This window comes from Tursiops truncatus, chromosome 10, assembly GCF_011762595.2.
Source record: "Tursiops truncatus isolate mTurTru1 chromosome 10, mTurTru1.mat.Y, whole genome shotgun sequence".
Taxonomy (NCBI): domain Eukaryota; kingdom Metazoa; phylum Chordata; class Mammalia; order Artiodactyla; family Delphinidae; genus Tursiops; species Tursiops truncatus.
The window spans coordinates 100853787-100873266 of NC_047043.1; the positions used below are offsets into that span (position 1 = coordinate 100853787).

Sequence of the window (19480 nt, forward strand, 5' to 3'; positions counted from 1 at the left end):
CCCCTCGCCCTGGAAGGTTTTAATCTCGTCCAGGTTTACAAATTGCCCGAGCCAGAGCACGTGGGCTCGGGGCAGAGTGCAGAGGGCTGGGGTGCAGGGGAGAAGGGCGCTGCGGGGCCCGGGTGGGGCTGGTGTAGGAGTCTTAAGGCATGACAGGTGGAGACTGGTGTTTCAGACTCACTAACCGGGCCGGTGGGGCAGAGGGGAGAGGAAAGGGGAGTGAAGTCCATGGACATGTGTATCTACGTTTGGGAAACTGTGAGCAGAGCCAAAGCTGATATAAACCATGAAACAGATTTTGTCAAAGTTTCCGTGGAGCTGGGCCATGGAGACCACACCCCCACCAGTGGCCACACTCCCCTGCTGTTCCAGGCCTGGGGGGAGCCCTGCAGAGGCCTCCTCTCCAGCCCCTGGCAGACAAATAACCGGGACCTGCAGTACAGGAAGAAGCCTGGGGTTTGGCCCATCTCTGCCAGGGACACCTGTGCATCATGAGCAGAGTCCCAGTTTCCTCAGATGCCAGACACGGATCCCTGTGCTGCCCACATCCCATCCGGGGAAGCCACCGCGAGACCCTGGGGGGTCGTCGGGAGGAGACTCGGGGGACTGTCCAGGTGGGCCGAGCTCCACGCACCTGCCAACCATCTTTCCAGGGACAAGAAACACCTGTCGTTTGAACCTCCTGCTCTCACTGAATGCAAGGAGCCCCACCTGAGTGACCCTTGGACGACAACCCCGTAACTGGGCCATCTGAGCTGGGCCCTCCAAACGCTCCCCAGGGGCTGGCTGTCCCAAGGCCCCCCCCTTGCCTCTGCCCACCCCATGGGACTGCCCAGACCCGGGGGGAACTCGGACGGCACCAGGTCCAGTCCTGGCCTTTAAGACAGGGCACCTGAGGCCGGTGTCCAGAGGGACCTGCTCCAAGTCCCCACTAAGTTCGCTCCTGAGCCCCTGCCTGGGGCCAGCCCCGGGCTGGGTGTGGGTCCCAGGGCTGAGTCTGACCCTGCCCAGCCCCGGGGCTCCCAGCGCTCCAGCCCTGACCCTCTCTGCTCCCGGCACACACTCGCCCAGGGGCTCGGCCGAGGGGCGCCTCCAGCCCTGCCTCCAGGGAAGTGAAGCCCCCCCACCCCCGCCCCCGGCCCAGTCGTGGGCCGTCCCCTCCCCTCCCAGCTCTGAAGCCCCAGGTCGCCTTCCCCACGGCCACTCCCCACCCTGCCCGGCCTCCGCCTGACCCCCTCCACCCTGGCTCGGGAACATCCTAAGGCAGGTCACACACTGACGGTCAGCCCCTCGCTCAGGCTGGCACTGCTCCGCTGCCCCCAGTCTCCTTCAGGAGGCCCGCCGGACACGCCCAGGACCCCTCCCGAGGGTGGGGAGCCCCCCCACTCTGCCTGGAGCTGCGCCCTCTGCTGTGGGTTCTCCCCACCGGGAGGGCAAGACTCGGCGATGGGTTTGGACCGACTCCCGGGCATCCTCTGTGTGCTCCCCAAAGGCCGGCGCCACGGGCCCTGCCGCTTCAGCCCTGATCCGCAGCCGTGGGTGCGGAGGCCATGGGAGGACGGCCCCACTACCTCCTCAGCTCCCAGACAGGCCGCCGCTGGTCCCAGCCCTCCCACACCAGGGCTGCGTGTTTCGGAACCCCGTCCCCTGCGGTGACTGTGAACCTCACTTAGGTCCCAGTGCAGACACGGCCTCAAGACAGGCAGCCCAAACCCGGGGGTTGCCTTTCACACAAAAATCTTTAATAAAAATAGCTCTCTGCAGAACCAGTCCTAGACAGCAGTAGCAAACTCAAACTCCTGCCACCTGGGCAGGAAGGAGCAAGGCCAGCTGAGGGGTCTGAACTGAGGGCAGGGCTGCCCCGAAGGTGGAGCTCCGCGGGCTGCGACGTGTGGGATGTGGGCTCGGGGCCCACACACCTTCTCATCCTTCCAGAGGAGTTACAAACACATCTGCGTTTTTTAGGAGTGTCACTAACTGGTCGCCCTCCCCACCAAATGACAGGAGGAGGCTACGTGAGACACTCAAAGGCTGACAGGGAGCAGCGTGTCCTACACACTCAAGACAGAAGTAAGTGGGTTCACACGTCAGCAAAACACCGGTACGAGGTGACACCGGGGCATCCCGGCAGGCCAACGGCCCTTGGTCAGCACACAGGCGAGAGCAGGGGAGGGAGGGAGGAGGAGAAGCGGCAGGCAGCCCGGGCTGCTCACCCACCACGGCGCTAGGTGGAAGCCCCAGCTCGGCCCTAGTAGCCCAGGAGCCGCCTGGCCTCCTCGCTCTGGGCCTGCAGCGTCTCGCTGGTGTACTTCTGCAGGAGCTCCATCTTCTTCCTCCGCACGAGCGCCTCCTCGATCTGCGGGCGGGAGAGCGGAGGGCTCAGGTCGCAGGCCCCACAAGGCCAACACGCTGCCTGGGCCCGGCCGGGAGCCCAGCACCCTGTGTCCGAGGGCCCCGATCTCCGCCCGGGGAGCAGGTGAGCGACAGAGTGCTGGACTGCTGCCTCCAAGGTAGACGGAATGCTGCCTCGTCTGGACGCCTCGCCCTAACCTGAGCCCAGGGACCAACGCCCTGTGGAAGGGAGTGAGAGCCGCCCAAAGGGACAGGAAGGACCAAGAAAACCACACAGCGCCCCGTGGGGCCCCTCGGAGGCCAGGCGGCCCCCAGCCTGTCCTACCTCTTGCTGCGACGGCACCGGGACATGAGCGATGAACTTCTGCTGCCCGTCCTCCCCTCCTTTCTCCTGGCCGCCCTCCTCATCAGACTGCAAAAGAGCACAACCAGAGGCCGCACAGAGGAGACCGTTAGTAAGTGCTGGCATCGCCATAACGTGCACCAGCCTGCAGCCACTGAAGAGGAAAAACAGTGACGAGGAAGCTCTGTTCTCAGACACAGAGACACCCAAGACACAGCGTTAAGCACAAGAAGCAACAGAACACTGTGTTTTGCGCGACCTCTTGTACGAGGAAGAAAAGAGAAGCCAGTGATCTCAGTGAGAGCCAGCGGACAGAGGACAGGGCTGCGAAAGATAAGCTCTGTTAAATCTCTGTATACTTTTTGTGTTTTGAGAATACATTATCTATTTTTTTAATTAAACTTGAAAAAAGCATATGTAGAAGAAAGCATCACTCAGAGGCTGCCTGTGAGTCAGTAGAGATCGCTCATAACCTAAGGAATGACGTAGCCCTGGAGGCATGAGGAGAAAGGAGGCCTGTGTGGAGGCAGGTCCACTGCCCACAGGTCTCTGGGCCGGACCCTGACCCCACCCCCCGCCGCAGGTCACCAGCTGCCAGGAAAGCCGCGGCGGAAGCTCTCAGACGCCGCTGGTAGGAGAAACTGGTCCCAGGGCTCTGGGAAAGTCGGGCTGCATCCACCGAGGCGAGCCCAGGGTGGAAGTTCCACTCCTCAGGGCAGACTCCAACAAGGAAGGCTGTTGTAGCCCCAAAGAATCCACACATGTGATGAAAGACACAGCACTGCCACGCGCGTCACACCACGTCAGGTCCCTCGGTGGACACTGCACTGTCACTGTGCAAGCCACTGGGGACACTGGGTGAAGGATGACACAGGACCCTCGGCAGCAGCTGTGCAACTTCCCATAAATCTTAAGCATTTCAGGATAAACAATTTTTACATCCTCTGATGGCTTTCCATCGCTCTCATGGTAAAGGAAAATGCTTCCCCAGGGGAGCCGGGGCCCTTGCTTGGCCCACCTCCCCTCCCGCAGCCTCCACTCTGCCCTCCAGCCACCGGCCCGTCCTCTGTCCCCCGCGCTCCCATGGGCTCGTCCGCTCACGCTGTTCCCTGCTGCCTCTTCGCTTGGTTACCTCCCCCTTGTTTCCGGATCTCAGCTGATAGGTCACGTCCCCAGCAAAGCCTTCACTGGCCCTGCCTTCACCATGTCGCTAACCAGAGCTCCTATCACAGCTGCCATTTCCCACGGTGTCTGCTGACCAGACTGTCCCCCAGGGCTTCAAGCTACAAGCGAAGCGTGTTTGCTGTCCTGCCCCTCGAGTGGGCCTCACAGTAGCCACTCATTAAACAAACATCCCTTGAAAGAGGCAAATGGATTATTTGTACCTAGAGAAAATCTTCCTAGGACACGCTGCCATCCTGTTTCAAATGCCTGCCTGAGGGCACGAACCTCAGGTCTGCTAGATCCTGTGTGACGGTGACTAAGTCACTAAGCCTCTCTGAGCCTGCTTCCTTGCCACTGACATCATGGCAAGCCATGTGACGTCACACAGGGCCTGACCCATAGTCCAGGCATGGGTGCTTCCCTTCCCCTTGCTCAGTCGAGCAAATCAGTTCCATCCTGGACCTGCCCAGGGAGTAAGGCCTGCAGGGGTGCTGGGAGCAAGGGGGCTCTGCCTGAGGGATTACAGCTCCATCCCCAACCGGGACCCCCCGAGGAAGTCCCTTCTCTGCTCTGGGCTGGTTTCCAGCTGTAACAGACGGTGGTTAAGACTACAGAAGAGTTACCGACACTGCCATTTAAGCAGAAACAATGAGGTCATGGGCTAAAACACACTGGCTTCAAATGTGTTTATAAATCCGATTCCAGCATGTTCAGGAGGGCCCATCTCTGAGATGCACGTAAGTCATCCCCGGTGTAAAGCAGTTTAACAAGTGCCCTCACAGCCATTCCTCTCTGAAACCCTCCCTGTGAACCCGGAAGGTGCCCTTCATCCCCACTGTCTAGGAGAGAAGGCCGAAGCCTCAGACGGCGGCAGGGGCAAGAGCCGGGCCTCGACCCTGGCCCCTCGTCTGCGCTTCCTGCTACCGTGCCCCCATCCTCCGCAGCACAGAGAACGCGGTGAGCGCCAAGGGGTCCCGCGCCGCCCCCCAATACCTCCTGGTCGGCAACGGCGTAGATGTCAGCCTCCTCCTCCTCCTCTTCCTCCTCCTCCCCTCTTGCCAGCCGGGCCTCTCTCTCTGCTTTCCACTTGTCCACTAACTCGGCTCTGACTGCACACAAGGGAGAGCAGGCGTTACTCACTCTGGCCTCTAAGAAAGCGTCAAACCCCATGCAGGGCGAGGGCGAGGCCAAGGCCTCCCTGCTGGAAAGAGTCACCTTCATCCTGCCCCGGCGGGCAGGAATCAGACAGGAATCAGATGGGAGGGCAGCTTTTAGCGGACACACCCAGATCCTCCCCAGTTCAGCACCCTGAGGTTCTCAAAAAACTAAAACTAGAACTACCATGTGATCCAGCAATTCCATTCCTGGGTATATATCTGAAAACAACAAAAACACTAATTCGAAAAGATACATGCACCCCAATGTTCATAGCAGTACTATTTACAGTTGCCAAGATATGGAAGTAAACTAAGTGCCCATCAACAGATGGATGGGTAAATAAGATGTGGTGTATGTAAACACACACACACAGACACACACACACGCACACGCACACACATACACACACACATGCATATACACAATGGGATCCTACTCAGCCATAAAAAAGAATGAAATAATGCCATTTGCAGCAACATGGATGGACCTACAGATTATCATACTAAGTGAAGTAAGTCAGATGGAGAAAGACAAATACTGTGTGATATCACTTATATGTGGAATCTAAAAAATACAACAAACTAGTGAATATAACAAAAAAGAAGCAGACTCACAGATATAGAGAAAAAACTAGTGGTTACCAGTGGAGAGACGGAAGGGAGAAGAGGCAATTTAGCGGTAGGGGATTAAGAGGTACAAACTATTAAGATAAAATAAGCTGGGGCTTCCCTGGTGGCGCAGTGGTTGAGAATCTGCCTGCCAATGCAGGGGACATGGGTTCGAGCCCTGGTCTGGGAAGATCCCACATGCCGCGGAGCAACTAGGCTCGTGAGCCACAACTACTGAGCCTGCGCGACAGGAGCTTGTGCTCCGCAATGAGAGGCCGCGACAGTGAGAGGCCCGCGCACCGCGATGAAGAGTGGCCCCCGGCTCACCACAACTAGAGAAAGCCCACGCACAGAAACGAAGACCCAACACAGCCAAAAATAAATAAATTAATTAATTAATTAAATTTAAAAAAAATTGGATTAAAAAAAGATAAAATAAGCTATACAAGGATATATTATACAACATGGGGAATACAGCCAATATTTTATAATAACTGCTAATGGAATATACCTTTAAAAATTGTGAATCTCTATACTGTACACCTGTAACTTACATAATATTGTACATCAACTACTTCAATTTTTTAAAAAGCCCTAAAAAAACAATGTTCCTTATAAAAATAAAACCCCATTTCCAAGGGAGAGAAAAGAAACCAGATGCCAGCAGCAATGAAATGAAATGCCCGCAGACCTACGTTTCTTTTCATATTCCTGTTCCAAAGGCACAATAACACCATCGTCTTCATCTAGGTAACCGTAGTATTCAAAATCGATCGCCTTCATGAGCTCAGCGCGTGTCTTTCTTGGAGGAGGAAGAGCTGAAAGAAAGAATTCACCAGCTTAGCTGAATTCCCCGTCATAATCTCACTCAAGCCTTCTCCTCATACAATGTTACGCAGGCATATAGTAGGTGTGTTCATCAAAATATCATGAAATAGGCACTTCTCTACACTAGTAATGGGATTATATACGTGGTACCACCCTTTTTAAAATCAGTGTTAAGGGCTTCCCTGGTGGCGCAGTGGTTAAGAATCCACCTGCCAATGCAGGGGACACGGGTTCAAGCCCTGGTCCCGGAAGATCCCACATGCTGCGGATAGCAACTAAGCCCTTGCGCCACAGCTACTGAGCCACAACTACTGAGCTCACGAGCCACAACTACTAAAAGCCCACACACCTAGAGCCTGTGCTCCACAAGAGAAGCTACCACGATGAGAAGCCTGTGCACTGCAACGAAGAGTAGCCCCTGCTTGCTGCATCTAGAGAAAGCCTGCACACAGCAACAGAGACCCAATGCAGCCAAAAGTAAATAAATAAATAAATTTAAAATAAATAAATAAGTAAAATTAAATAAGTGTTGAAATCTTTGACCCAATTAGTCCATTTAGAAGGAATCTATCCTAATTTAAAAACAGAAACAAAAGCTGGCAAAGCTTTACGGACAGAGGTGTGCATCACAGCGTTATTCATACAACAATGAAAACTTGGACAGCCAAGGACTGTGATCTGCAATTCAAGCATGGCGGAGGGGAGGCGATTCTGCAGCCCCAGTAATGCTGCTTCACAGGTGCTTTAACAACACAGAAAATGCCATAATATTTAATGAAAAAACTAAGAATACAGATAAAACAAAAGAAACTACAAACACAAAAGATAAATGAGAAATTCCTGAAGAAAATACTTTCAGACTAAGAATTACTATTCAGAATATTTAGTAATACTTGAAAATCAAAAGGGAAATGACAATCCAACAGATTAGTCAAAGAATGAAAGCTGATAATTGAAGGAAAAAAACTCTTACGTATGAAAATTTCATTTAGTAACTGAATTCGATTGTCAATTTCATTAGTAATGGGGAGGAAACAAAAAAAGAAAAATAATACATTGTTTCAAGCACCAGATCAGCAAAAATGTTATAATTATAAACATCTAGAAATAACTAAATACCAAAGGAGGGATGGTCACACCAAGTACGGTTAATCCCTGAGACTCTCTAATCCGTCACATCACTTGGCATTCTAAGGAGAACCATGAGAGGACATGGACGGACTGCACACACAACCCTGTCCACCCCTCCACCGCGTGGGCTGCATCCAGGACGGGGCTGAAACCTAGCAGGCTCAGAGCACTGCATGCATTCCGGCCACAGGATGGAGCTGTGATCCAACCAAAGCCAACCAGACTCAATTCTGGGAATTCTGCTTCAACTGTTGGTGGGGGGGTGGGGGGAAATCTGTTGCTGAGAGAGAACAAAATTTAAGTCGATGACGGACAACCAGCCACCACAAGAGGAGAGTGAGACAGAGAAAAAAGCTCACAGGATGGAAGCCAAAACTGCAAAACGGAGCAATGTGACCTGGAACCGGCCATTCCTGAAGGCAAACCTGTCAGTTATGTGAGCCAATAAATTTATAGACTTTTCTGCCTAAAGTAACTGGGGTTGAGTCACCTGTCACTTACGCTGATGTAATTTAGTTGATAAAATAAGCATGGAAGTGCATGGAAAAGGCTGGAAGGGAACATTCGAAACAGATAATACCAGTGACGGGTCATCTCTAGCAGGGCACTGGGATGGGGGTCAAGGGGACTGTGCTACTATTTTTATTGTTTTTTTGCCGTGCGGCATCTGGGATATTAGTTTCCCAACCAGGGTTTAAATCCGTGCCCCCTGTAGTGGAGGCACAGAGTCTTAACCACTGGACCACCAGGGAAGTCCCTGTGCTACTATTTCCATTATACGCATTAAGACTAAGTTGCGCACTTTCTTGGTTAAAAAAAAACAAAAAACACTGTATGACTGGAATAAATAAAAATAAATTTAGAAACAATGTAAAATCAGAAAAAAAAAAAGTAACATACACAGCACACTCTCATTTTAGGAGCCTTAAAACTCTGGAAGGGGATACACCCCAACATGTCAACAACCATCATCTATAAGTTGTGAAAACGTGGGTGTTTTTTCTGATTTTCTGTATTTTACAACTTATCTATAATAAAATTATACTGCATTCATAATAAACGGCATGATATTTAAACTCTGAATTATTTTAAGTGATGTCAATCATGCATGCAAAACCAGTGTGTGCGTAATGAATTTAAGAATGAGCAGAATTGTATTTTTAAACAAATAGGAAAACCGACTGGAAGGAAACAGCAGAACGCCAGCAGTGGGAGGAATCCTGGTCTCATCCTTCTCTACTTTCCACACTGCTTTCTATAAAATGCTTGGACTGCTTCTTGAAAAGTCAAAATTAAGATACACAGAAATTCCAGACCAGCAGTTTTCAACTGCATTTTGGAGGCTCCCAGGGCTGTGGAAGGAAGGGCAGGAGTGGAGAGGGTACCCGGCTTGGATTCATTCTCTTCCACTTGTGCATTTCAGGGTTTGGCCCAAGGTGTCATGTGTCCTTCAGTTAAGAGTTTTTTCAACTAAACACGTAACTGAAAATGAAGCTGACTGAACTGCAAACAGGGAGATTCCTCGTTCACACTCAGACGGGTATGGGCAGAGCCTACAATCTGACACCTGTCAGTTCTGGGTTCCCGTTCTCACCCCAACTGTGTGCCCACCTGAGAACGATAATCCTCTGAGGACACGGGGCTGCTGTGCGGCTAAGAAATGGCATAGGAAGAGTGCCCTGCAGACAGCATGTCTACTGTTACAAGCAGGACCAAGAATTCCAGGCTAACATCCCGGCGAACACCAGTTACTTACGTTCTCTCTCAAACAGTTCTCTGACGCCAGGCAAGTCTTTCGCTGCTCCGAAGTACTTGTAACCTCGATTTCCTGGGACTTCTTTCCCTTCATGATCCAGCATTTTAGGGCCAACTTTCTTATTGGGAAGGAAGAAGAGAAAATGGATCTGATCCTTAAACCCAGTATTTCCATGTTTGCAAATAGATTTAAGATAATAATGCTAAAGGGAGAAAATATTCATGTACAACAGAAATATATTTAGGTACTTTTTTTAATCCCTTAAAAATCAACCTAAATACCTAACAGTAAGAGGATGATTTAAGTAAATTATAGCATATTCAGGATGGAATATATCCTATAGCTTAAAAATGATGGTTCGTATGGAACTCTTTTATTGACTTAGAAAAACACAATATAACGTTAAGTGAATAAAAGCTTTAAAAAAATTGCAAAAAACCTAAATGACAAGCAGTAGAAGACAAATGAAATATCCAGAAGGTGGAATTCTCTCCACTAAAAATGATGATGTTGACAACTGCATACAGTATGTGACCCTGGACAAGGCTCTGTACTATAAGGGGAAAGGCCATAAAGGATGAAAATCAATAAAACAGCCAAATGATTGTATCAAAGTTAAATGTCTTAAACTCTACCATGGTTATATAAGAGAACATTCTTATTCTTAGGAAATACACACAAAAGTATTTCTTAGGAAATACCCCTTAAGTATTAAGGAGTAAAGGAACATGATGTATTTAAGCCTCAAACGGTTCAGAGAAAATAAATCTCAAGGTACACACAGAAAATGATAAAGCAAATAGAGAAAAATGTTAAAAACTGGTAAATCTGTATAAAGGGTACATAGGATTTCTCTATACAATTTGTAGAACTTTCTATGAGCTCAGAAATGCTTTTTGAAACAATTATATAAATGATTATTTACTGACATGAACATACGTGTCTGATAAACTGTTAAGTGAACAAAGCATATAGTTAGAATAATGAACCATTATCTGTAAAAATAAATATATATGTATATAGAAGAAATTCTAGAAAGATAAGTAGAAAATGTTAATAGCAGTCATTTCTCAGTGGTAGGAAAATATATAATGTAATCTGTACCACACATAGAATATATAAATTTTTTTATACTTTAGAATTTTTATATTTTTTGTTATATATTCTTTTTTCTTTTACATAAAAGTAGGTACTCTTTATACAATCAAAGTTACCATTTTGAAAAGAAGTATAAAACCTAGAACCAAAATTGTACATACATGAGTATGACCTCAGTTACAGGACTCATGGAAAAACAATGGACAGAAATATTCCAGAAGTTGCTCCTAGTTAAAAGGATCATGACTGCATGGTGTTCTGCTCTATACTTTTCTGAACTTAATAACAATATATTACTTCTTCTCTTATTATTGTACTAAAATACACGTAACATAAAATTTGCCGTCTTAACCATTTTTAAGTGTCCAGGTCAGTGGTATTAGTACATTCATAGCGTCATGCAACCATCACCACCATCTTGTAAAACAAACTCTAAACGTGTCACTTTTTTTTTTTTCAGCTGCACTGAGCGGCTTGCAGGATCTTAGTTCCCCGACGAGGGACAGAACCTGGGCCACGGCAGTTAAAGTGCTGAGTCCTAACCACTGGACCACCAGGGAATTCCCTAAATGTTACTTTTGTACATAGAAAATGAAAATAAAATTCTTTAGCATTAAAAAGACGATAGGGCTTCCCTGGTGGCGCAGTGGTTAAGAATCCGCCTGGCAACGCAGGGGACACGGGTTCGAGCCCTGGTCCGGGAAGATCCCACATGCCACGGAGCAACTAAGCCCATGCGCCACAACTACTGAGCCTGTGTTCTGGAGCCTGCGAACCACAACTACTGAAGCCCACGCGCCTTGAGCCCATGCTCCGCAACAAGAGAAGCCACGGCAAGGAGAAGCCCGCGCACCGCAATGAAGAGTAGCCCCCGCTCACCGCAACTAGAGAAAGCCCACGCACAGCCACGAAGACCCACCGCAGCCAACAAATAAAAAAAATTAATTAAAAAAAAAGACTCTACAAGGAAATACATAAAAACATTACTGTTGACTCTGGGTGGTGGAACTTAAGAATATTGTACATATTAATTTTGTAACCCTTCCAGGAAGGGTAATAAACCCCTGCACTAAAGCAGTCTGACAGGGAGCAAAATCACCATCACAGAACTACTGAAGATGCAGTGAGAACGTTCCTAGCACAGGTACTCCAGGAGTGGAAGTGCCTTTCCTTCTGCAACAAGAATAAATGCCTCATTTTTAGGCCAGGTACTAACGTGAGAACTGTGGTTTTGCATTAAATACATAGAAAAACTGCATGTATTTTTTCCATAACATACTACAGTCCACTGACTACATACTACGGGTTCAAATGACCTGGGAAAATGGGGCAGGGCCTGGGGCAGCATTTTTCAAAGTTGACACCCACTGGCGGGTCGTGGAATCCATTACATGGGTCATAATCATCAATTTTTAAAAAATCAAGATAGAACAGAAAAATAAAAAAGAACAGAATAGAAAATATCAAAGTGCAGCAACATATACCAAGTATTTTTTCAGTACTGTGTTGTGATATAGTGAGTGAGTGAGTGAGTGTGTGTGTGTGTGTTTATTTTATAGTGGGTCATGGGCCTAAAAGCTTGAAAGTCACTGTTCTAGAATACTGCATTTAAAGAATCCAGAGAAAGGAAACACAGCCATGTCCCCAGGGCCCCCTTGAGTACAGAAGCCGACCATGGAATGGTTGTCCCAATTCTCAAGGAGTTCAGAGAAGGCTGTGAGGGGCCAAGGTCATTTCAAACAAGAGGCCCAGGGAGCCTGAGCGGCTCACTCTGGAACACCTGGCCAGTACACGTACTGAGGCCTGCGCTGTGGACCTTTAAGCACCACTAGCCCGTGCTTTCACGTTTCCTGTCCACGCGCAACAGGCACTTTCAAGCCTCCTTTCATCTCTCCAGTGCCTGCTCTGTGGCAGGGCTGCGGGGGCAGCAGGAGCCACCCTGCAGGCAGACAGCACCCGAGCTCAGCCCCAGGGCTGCGGCTTGCTTACCCCATAGTCAGGACCACCGAGCTCCTTGATCCGGGCCTCCCAGTGTCCCTTCTCTCTTAGCAGCTTGTTAATTTCATCATTCAGGTCACGAATTCGGAATTCACCTAGACCAGCTAGAAAACAAAAACATCCTATCGTTTCTTGAAAATACCAGTCGATGTGTAGCCTTAAGAATGAATGTCAACACCTAAAAAGGTGCATAACACAAAGATACTATTTCAATTTGTAAGAAAGCACACCCACACCGAAATCATGGAAGGGCAACAATCATGCACAGTTTCAGCAGCGCTGCGGGGGAAGGAACTTCATCCTCATTAGCAACCACAGAAATACAAACTGAAGCAATCCTGCAGCTCCATTTATACCACCACTGAAACAGTAAACTCTTAGAGGTGGGGACACAGCGTCCAATCAATGTCAGCCAAGATGCAGTGAGGCAGCGTCAGCATCAGGGTTGGCGGCAGTCTGTGTTAGTCTAGTCCTTTCAGGAAAGGGCTTGTTCCCACCTTGTTAAGTGGGAACATCTTTGAGAAAGGCTAGGGCCTGAGAACTGAGCCTAAGGGACAGATTCTTTATTTTTTACTTATTTTTTGGCCGCACTGTGCAGCACGCTGTATCTTACTTCCCTGACCAGGGATCGAACCCGTGCCCCCTGCAGTGGAAACACGGGTTCTTAACCACTGGGCCGCCAGGGAAGTCCCTAAGGGACGGATTTAAAGGGATGACGACAGGGAGTTTGCTGAGGTGTTGTCGTTGGCAGATGGGAGCCGGGAGCAGTTGGGGCTATTCCAAGGGAGAAACCCTCCCTTTCTCCACTGAATTGCTTTTGTACTTTGTGAAGTCAACTGACCACATACGTGTGCCCCTGTTTCTGGACTTCTTACTCTGTTCAACTGGTCTGTGTGTCTATCTTTCACCAATACCCAATTGTCTTGAATACCTTTAGCTTTACATTAAATCATGAAATTAGGTGTTATGAATACTCCAATTTTTTTCTTTTTCAAAACTGTTTTGGCTATTCTAGTTCCTTTGCCTTTCCATTTAAATTTTAGAAACAGTTCGTCAACATAAACCAAAAACCACTGCTGGGATTTTGACTGTGATAGATTTTGAAAAGAAAAAGAATCGACACCTTTCCTATATTGAGTCTTCCCATCCACAAACACTGTCTATGTCTCCATTTGATTGGTTCTTTGACTCTTTCATCACTGTTTTATAGTTTTCAGCATACAGATCATATATATATTTTGTTAGATTTATACCTAAGTATTTCTTGTGTTTTGATGCTTCTGTAAATAACACTTTAATAAAAGTTCTAGTTCCAAATGTTCACTGCTAGTACACAGAAACAGAATTGATTTTTGTGTATTGACTTTCTATTCTGTGATCTTGCTAAACTCATTTATTCATTTTAGAAATCTTTCTGTAGATTCCTTGGGATTTTCTACATAGAAAATTATGTCACCTCAGAATAGAGCATTTTTCTTCCCTTCCAATCTTTGGGCCTTTTATTTCCTTTTCTTGCTTTATTGTACTGGAAAGGAATTCCAGTACAATACTGAATAGAAGCGGTGAGAATCGATATCTCCACCTTGTTCCTGATCTTAGGAGGAAAGCATTCAACCTATAGCTGGCTATAGGTTTTTTGGTAGAAGTGCCTTATCAGGGGAAAAAAAAAGTTCCCTTCAATTCCCAGTTAGCTGAGGGTTTTTTTTTTTGGTTTTTGTTTTTATTTTTGCCTGCATTGGGTCTTTGTTGCTGCACGCGGGCTTTCCTTGCGGGGCTTGTTGCGGCGTGTGTGCTCTTCTTTGCGGTGTGCGGAGTTCTCTCTTGTTGCAGCGTGTGGGCTTTCTCTCTCTAGTTGTGCAGTGCAGGCTCCAGGGAGCATGGGTTCTGTAGTTTGTGGCACACAAGCTCTCTAGTTGTGGCAAACGGGCTTAGTTGCCCTGCGGCATGCGGGATTTTAGTTCCCCGACCAGGGATTGAACCTGTGTCCCCTGCACTGGAAGGCGGACTCTATACCGCTGGACCACCAGGGAAGTCCCATGTGTCTTCGTTTTTTCTTGATCAGTCTGTCTGACTGGAAGTTTATCGATTTTACTGATCTTTTTATTTTTTTAATTTTATTTATTTATTTTTGGCTGCGCTGAGTCTCCGTTGCTGCTGCGTGCGGCACGTGGGCCCCTGCATTGGCCGGTGGATTCTTAACCATTGCGCCACCAGGTAAGTCCTGATCTTTTTAAAGAACCCGCTTTTGTTCTATTTTCTCTATTCATCTTGTTTCCAATTTCATTGACTTCTTCTCTTTATTATTTCCTTCCTTCTGCTTACTTTGGAATTAATTTGCTCTTCCTTTTTAGTTTCTTAGGGTAGAAGCTTAGATCACTGACTTGAGACCTTTCTTATTTTCTTTTATTTTGATGCTATAAATTTTCACCTAAACACTGCTTTACATGCATGCCATAAATTTTTTTGTCCCCTGAATTCTGACATTATGTTTTCATTCTCATTCAATTCAAAATATTTTCTAATCTCCTTGAGGTTTCCTCTTAGATATATGGGTTGTTTAGAAGTATGTTTAATTTCTAAATAGTTAGGAATTTTCCAGATGTCTTTTTGTTATCCATTTCTATGTTAACTGTGTTAAAATCAGTGAACATACTTTGCGAAATTTTAATTATTTTAAGTTTGCTAACATTCATATTATAACCTAAAATATGCTTTATTTTGGTGAATATTCCATTTGCTCTTAAAAAAAGAAAAGGTACTCTTTTCTGTGAGGTGGACTGTTCCATAAAGGTCAACTAGGTCAAACTGATCGATATTATTGTTCAGTTCTTCTACGTTCTTACTCATTTTGTACCTACTTGTCCTATTGATTATTGAGAGAGGAGGCTGACGTCCCCAAGGCTAACTGTGGATTTGAGAATCGAGCACTTTAAACAGACAAGCTAGCTTACCATTCTGAATTTGAGCCACTTTTTTTGAGATCTCTCCAATGATCTGTGAAAAAAATAAAAGGCAATATATTTTTGACTTTTGAGTAAGTCTGAAAGCATAAGAAATATATAATTCAAAATGCGTAATTAAAAATTCTTAGAATTCTGGTTGAAGAGTCATGTAGGTACAAAAGCCATCAGAGACCTGTTCTCCTGTAAGATCAGATTCACCCAGCACGTACCTGTCGTCTCCACTTCTCGGCTTTGGGCAGCTCAGTGCACTCCGAGGCAAGGAAGGGTCTTCGTTCCTAAGGAAAAGCAAAACACATGCTGCCGCTGTACTGTATGAAATTACAAGCTTTGTGCAACATTCATGACTGACTCAGGCCTGAAGCCTGAAATGTCTAACAGGCTAAAGACATCTGCAGCTTCAGTTGCAGGTGCTCTTCTTCAAGCCTTATGGCTCACGCTGCAGCCTCTCCTTAGGAAAGAACTACACAGGCAAAAACATTCACTGCATTGCACCTGGTACAGGCAGCCACTGGAAACAACGTAAAAGTCCAGTACACTTGACCCTTGAGCAACATGGGGGTTAACCTAAGTTAACTTACAGTCGGGCTTCAGCATCCGTGTTTCCTCCGCATCCACAGATTCAACCAAGCACAAACCGTGTAGTTCTGTAGTATTTACCGTTGAAAAAATCCGTGTATAAGTGAACCAATGCAGTTCAAACCCGTGTTGTTCAGGGTCAGTTGTTACAGAGAGATGGCGAAGTACACCGGTTATACCCATTTCATGGCATACTTATACTACCTTAGGAAATGACAGCTCTCAGTGTTTAGAACAAACATAAACATACATGCATGTCTGTGTGTATACAGGTGTGTGTGCGGGTGTGTGTATAATTAAAAAAAAAAAAATATCCAAACAACAGTACATATCACCCCTAACCTGGCTGAGTCTCCATGAGCTAAGGTCATTACTGGTTTCAGGTTAGAGCTGCTCCTCACAGCACACCCCACTTTGTACTATTCCGTATTAGACAGTGCTGGGATAACATGGAAACCCAATCATCATATTACAGAGCAGACAGAAGCACAAGTAGTCAGATCATCACACTGCCCCAGCTACCTGGGATTCAAGTGTACAGACTCATAAGACACAGGAAAGCATGGACGAGAAAGAGGAAGATCTGGAGTCCGAAGTCTGTTCAGGAGGGAGTTGTACTGCACTTCTTCTCAATAATTTAAAAATTCATGAGGAAGATTTAAACCAACCTTTACTTTTCCCTCTTCCAGCTGAGCTTGGCGAAATCTTGCTAAGGCCGTCCTACCGGGAACAGAGAAGACTCCGTTAGATGCTGCTCGAAGATCTCTTATCATCCAAGTTCCTGGATGGGTAAATCTGCTCATGACCATATTGAATGTCAACCATCACTCATAAACATATATACATATTGCAATCAAGAAACCACAGAGAAGTTATGGGTTTCCATGTTCCAAAAAGTAGCGCTTATAAGGATTTGTGTTCCTTTCACCCATACGGCGTGTAAGGACTGGACTGTGGGAAACTCTACTCATCAGGCCACTGTGGTGAGCAACACATTCAGATGTTAAAAAGACTAATATTATGGGCTGTCACTCTAACAGCCCCTGCACCACCCCAGGTGAGCCAATGTTCATCCAGAATAAGTTCTGGGAGCTGTCAGAAAACACTATGGGGAAAACAAATGTATGCGCAACTACTATACGAATACTATTTCAACACAGGTAGAGAAAGAAAGCTATATCAAAAGACCAAACAGAAATTTACAGACGAAATCGAGTTGATACGTACATGGCCTTTTCCGCATTTCGGGCCTAAAAGGAGAGAGAAGGGAAGAAAAACATCCATGTTTAAAGAGCTTTTTCTTTTACTCTCTAGAAAAACGTTTCATTTACTTTGTAGAGAAAAGTTTCACAAGGACACAGGCACAAGCGGAATGCCTACACTAGTACATGAACACAGTAACAATCGCAACATCAATCACAAGATGCCCACATCCTGTGACCTTACTTATGCTGCTCTCTCTACCTAAATTCTTTACTTCTCCACTCCCCCAAACCCCGTGGATCTGGCCACTCATCCTTCAGAATTTACCTGTGTTATCACCGTCCCAGACAATTCTTCTGTGGCCCCTTCATCCCAGCCAGGCTGCCCCCCTTTGTCTGGGTTTATACCTACCACACAATTTCCACCCAGCACACAACTGTCTGTTCCCTGCCAGTGAAATTTGAGGGAGGAAAGACTGACTTTTACAAAGTGAGTTTTATATAAATACTGTTGCACTAATGTCAAGTCAATTATCCCTGAAACACAGTGCTAGGCACGAACACATTTTCTCGGTTGTAGTGTAAGTAGAAAGAGTACTTGCTGAGTCAAGGACTTGAGTTTCACTCCCAGCTCTCCAACTTACCATCCCTGAGAAGTTGTCTCTCTAAGCCTCAGTTCCCCCACCTTTACAGCAGGGATCATACCTTTTATCTCATAAAGATGTCACGATGATTTAATGAGATAAATACATGAAGTCATCAGATGCTCAGCAAAAGCGAGCTCAATTTAAATCTTTTTGACTCTCCCTTTCAATGGATACAGAAACAAACTTGTCAAGTTTGTTTGGTAGATAAATGAACACAATACCTACTAAGGAATAAAACAGAGGTTCTCCCAGGAGAAGCCATCATCTTGAGGGCTGAGGCTGTGTCCTACCTATTTCATTAAAGCCTACAGATTCTAAGTATTTAATTTAATATTTCTCAATGCTTACTCCATACTTGAAACACCACGCTGGGTACTAGGAATTTGGTCACGGTTCTTCCTTTTGTGGGAACTCATAGGAATTTCCCCAAAAAAACCATAAATCTTGTGATAAGGGCATGTACCAGGGGTGATGGAAACCCACAAATATGAATGTGTGTGGTGACAGTTTGCCAGAAACATCCAGGCCCAGGGATCCTTCTGTCCTGCTAGGGAACGGAGACCGGCGATTCCCTATGTTTGTCAGAGTTCAGAAACAAGAGGCAGAATCAAGAGGCTGAGCCGGCTAGTATGAAGCAGTAATACGGGGCATATCCTCCGAGGGCTGGAGAATAGAAAGGGCTGCTTTTTGTCCACCGGTTTCTCTCGTCCTCCGGATCTTGGGCTCATCAGTCTACAGTGGCATCCAATACACCTTCTACCATTTATTACGGAGTCGTGTGCTTCGCTTAATGAGACCATCATGGTAACCAACATGTAAGAGTATCTCCCTTGTGCCGGCACTCTGCGTGCTCCGTCGTGAGCGCTTCTAGAACAAATGAAGCAGCCGACCACCGGCGCCCGACCACAGCGATCACACCCTCCTGCGGTCACACGACGCCGGCCATTCGTCCATCCCTGGACCCCGACAACGCGCCAGACACCGCGTCAGGCGTTAAAGAGGCAGAGGTGGGAATACCCTGCCCTCGGGAAGCTCCCCGTTGGGGAGCCGGAGAGCAGACACAAGGCAAATAGCGCAGGAACCGCTGCTGGGCCCCCCACGGGACGCGGCGCCGGCCCTGCGCCTCCCGGAGCCTCGGCTTCCCGGTGGGGAACTACAGCGCGCCGTCCGGACTAAGCACGGCCTCGGACGGCGCGGCGGCGCCGAGGCTCAGCCTCCTCCGGCCTCTGGGCTCACGCGGCGCGAAGACCCCCGCGTCCCAGCCGCGGATCCTGTAACCCGCAGGGGTCCCCTGGGCGCCCCGAACCCCGCCCGCCACTTGCCTCCCTCACTCCCCGCCCCACTCACCATGGTGCGAGGGAGGGCGCCGCCCTCAGGCCGCGCGCGGGCCTAGCCCAGGGAGCTTCGCCGCCCCAGGCGCGGCCGACCCGGACGGGAACTGAAGGTTCTAGGTGACCGCACCACCGGCTTCTGAGTCGGAAGGATAACTGGGAAGGACCAGAAGTGAGGGACCGGAAGCGAAATGGAGAATTGACCCGGGGAGGGGGAGAAAACGCAGGCGAGCTCCCGTAGGCGGCCCTCCCTCGGCGTCTGGACCTCGCACCGACACGCCCTTACGGAAAATAGGGGCGCTGGCAGAACCGCGCTTGCGCAGTG

The 19480-nt window shown here is 47.8% G+C and overlaps 1 protein-coding gene across 1 annotated transcript; it reads right to left on the reverse strand.

Moving 5' to 3' along the window:
* Positions 1 to 1720: 1720 nt before the first annotated feature.
* On the reverse strand, positions 1721 to 19480 carry ISY1 (ISY1 splicing factor homolog). Its single transcript, XM_004313041.4, has 11 exons — positions 19172 to 19480; positions 17203 to 17225; positions 16644 to 16695; positions 15609 to 15674; positions 15388 to 15430; positions 12428 to 12540; positions 9341 to 9458; positions 6321 to 6443; positions 4853 to 4968; positions 2678 to 2764; positions 1721 to 2356 (listed from the first exon to the last, which is right to left on the reverse strand). Exons 1-11 carry the CDS (start codon positions 19172 to 19174, stop codon positions 2249 to 2251), a joined length of 852 nt encoding a protein of 283 aa, XP_004313089.3. The 5' UTR covers positions 19175 to 19480; the 3' UTR covers positions 1721 to 2248.

Bases quoted from the DNA above. Each gene is read 5' to 3' on its own strand.
- ISY1 (XM_004313041.4), bottom strand. The intron at 9,459-12,427 runs GTAAGCAAGCCG...CTTCCCAATAAG, and splicing joins TCGGTGGTCCTGACTATGGG to AAAGTTGGCCCTAAAATGCT. The intron at 2,357-2,677 runs GTAGGACAGGCT...TCCCGCCCGCAG, and splicing joins CGGTGCCGTCGCAGCAAGAG to ATCGAGGAGGCGCTCGTGCG.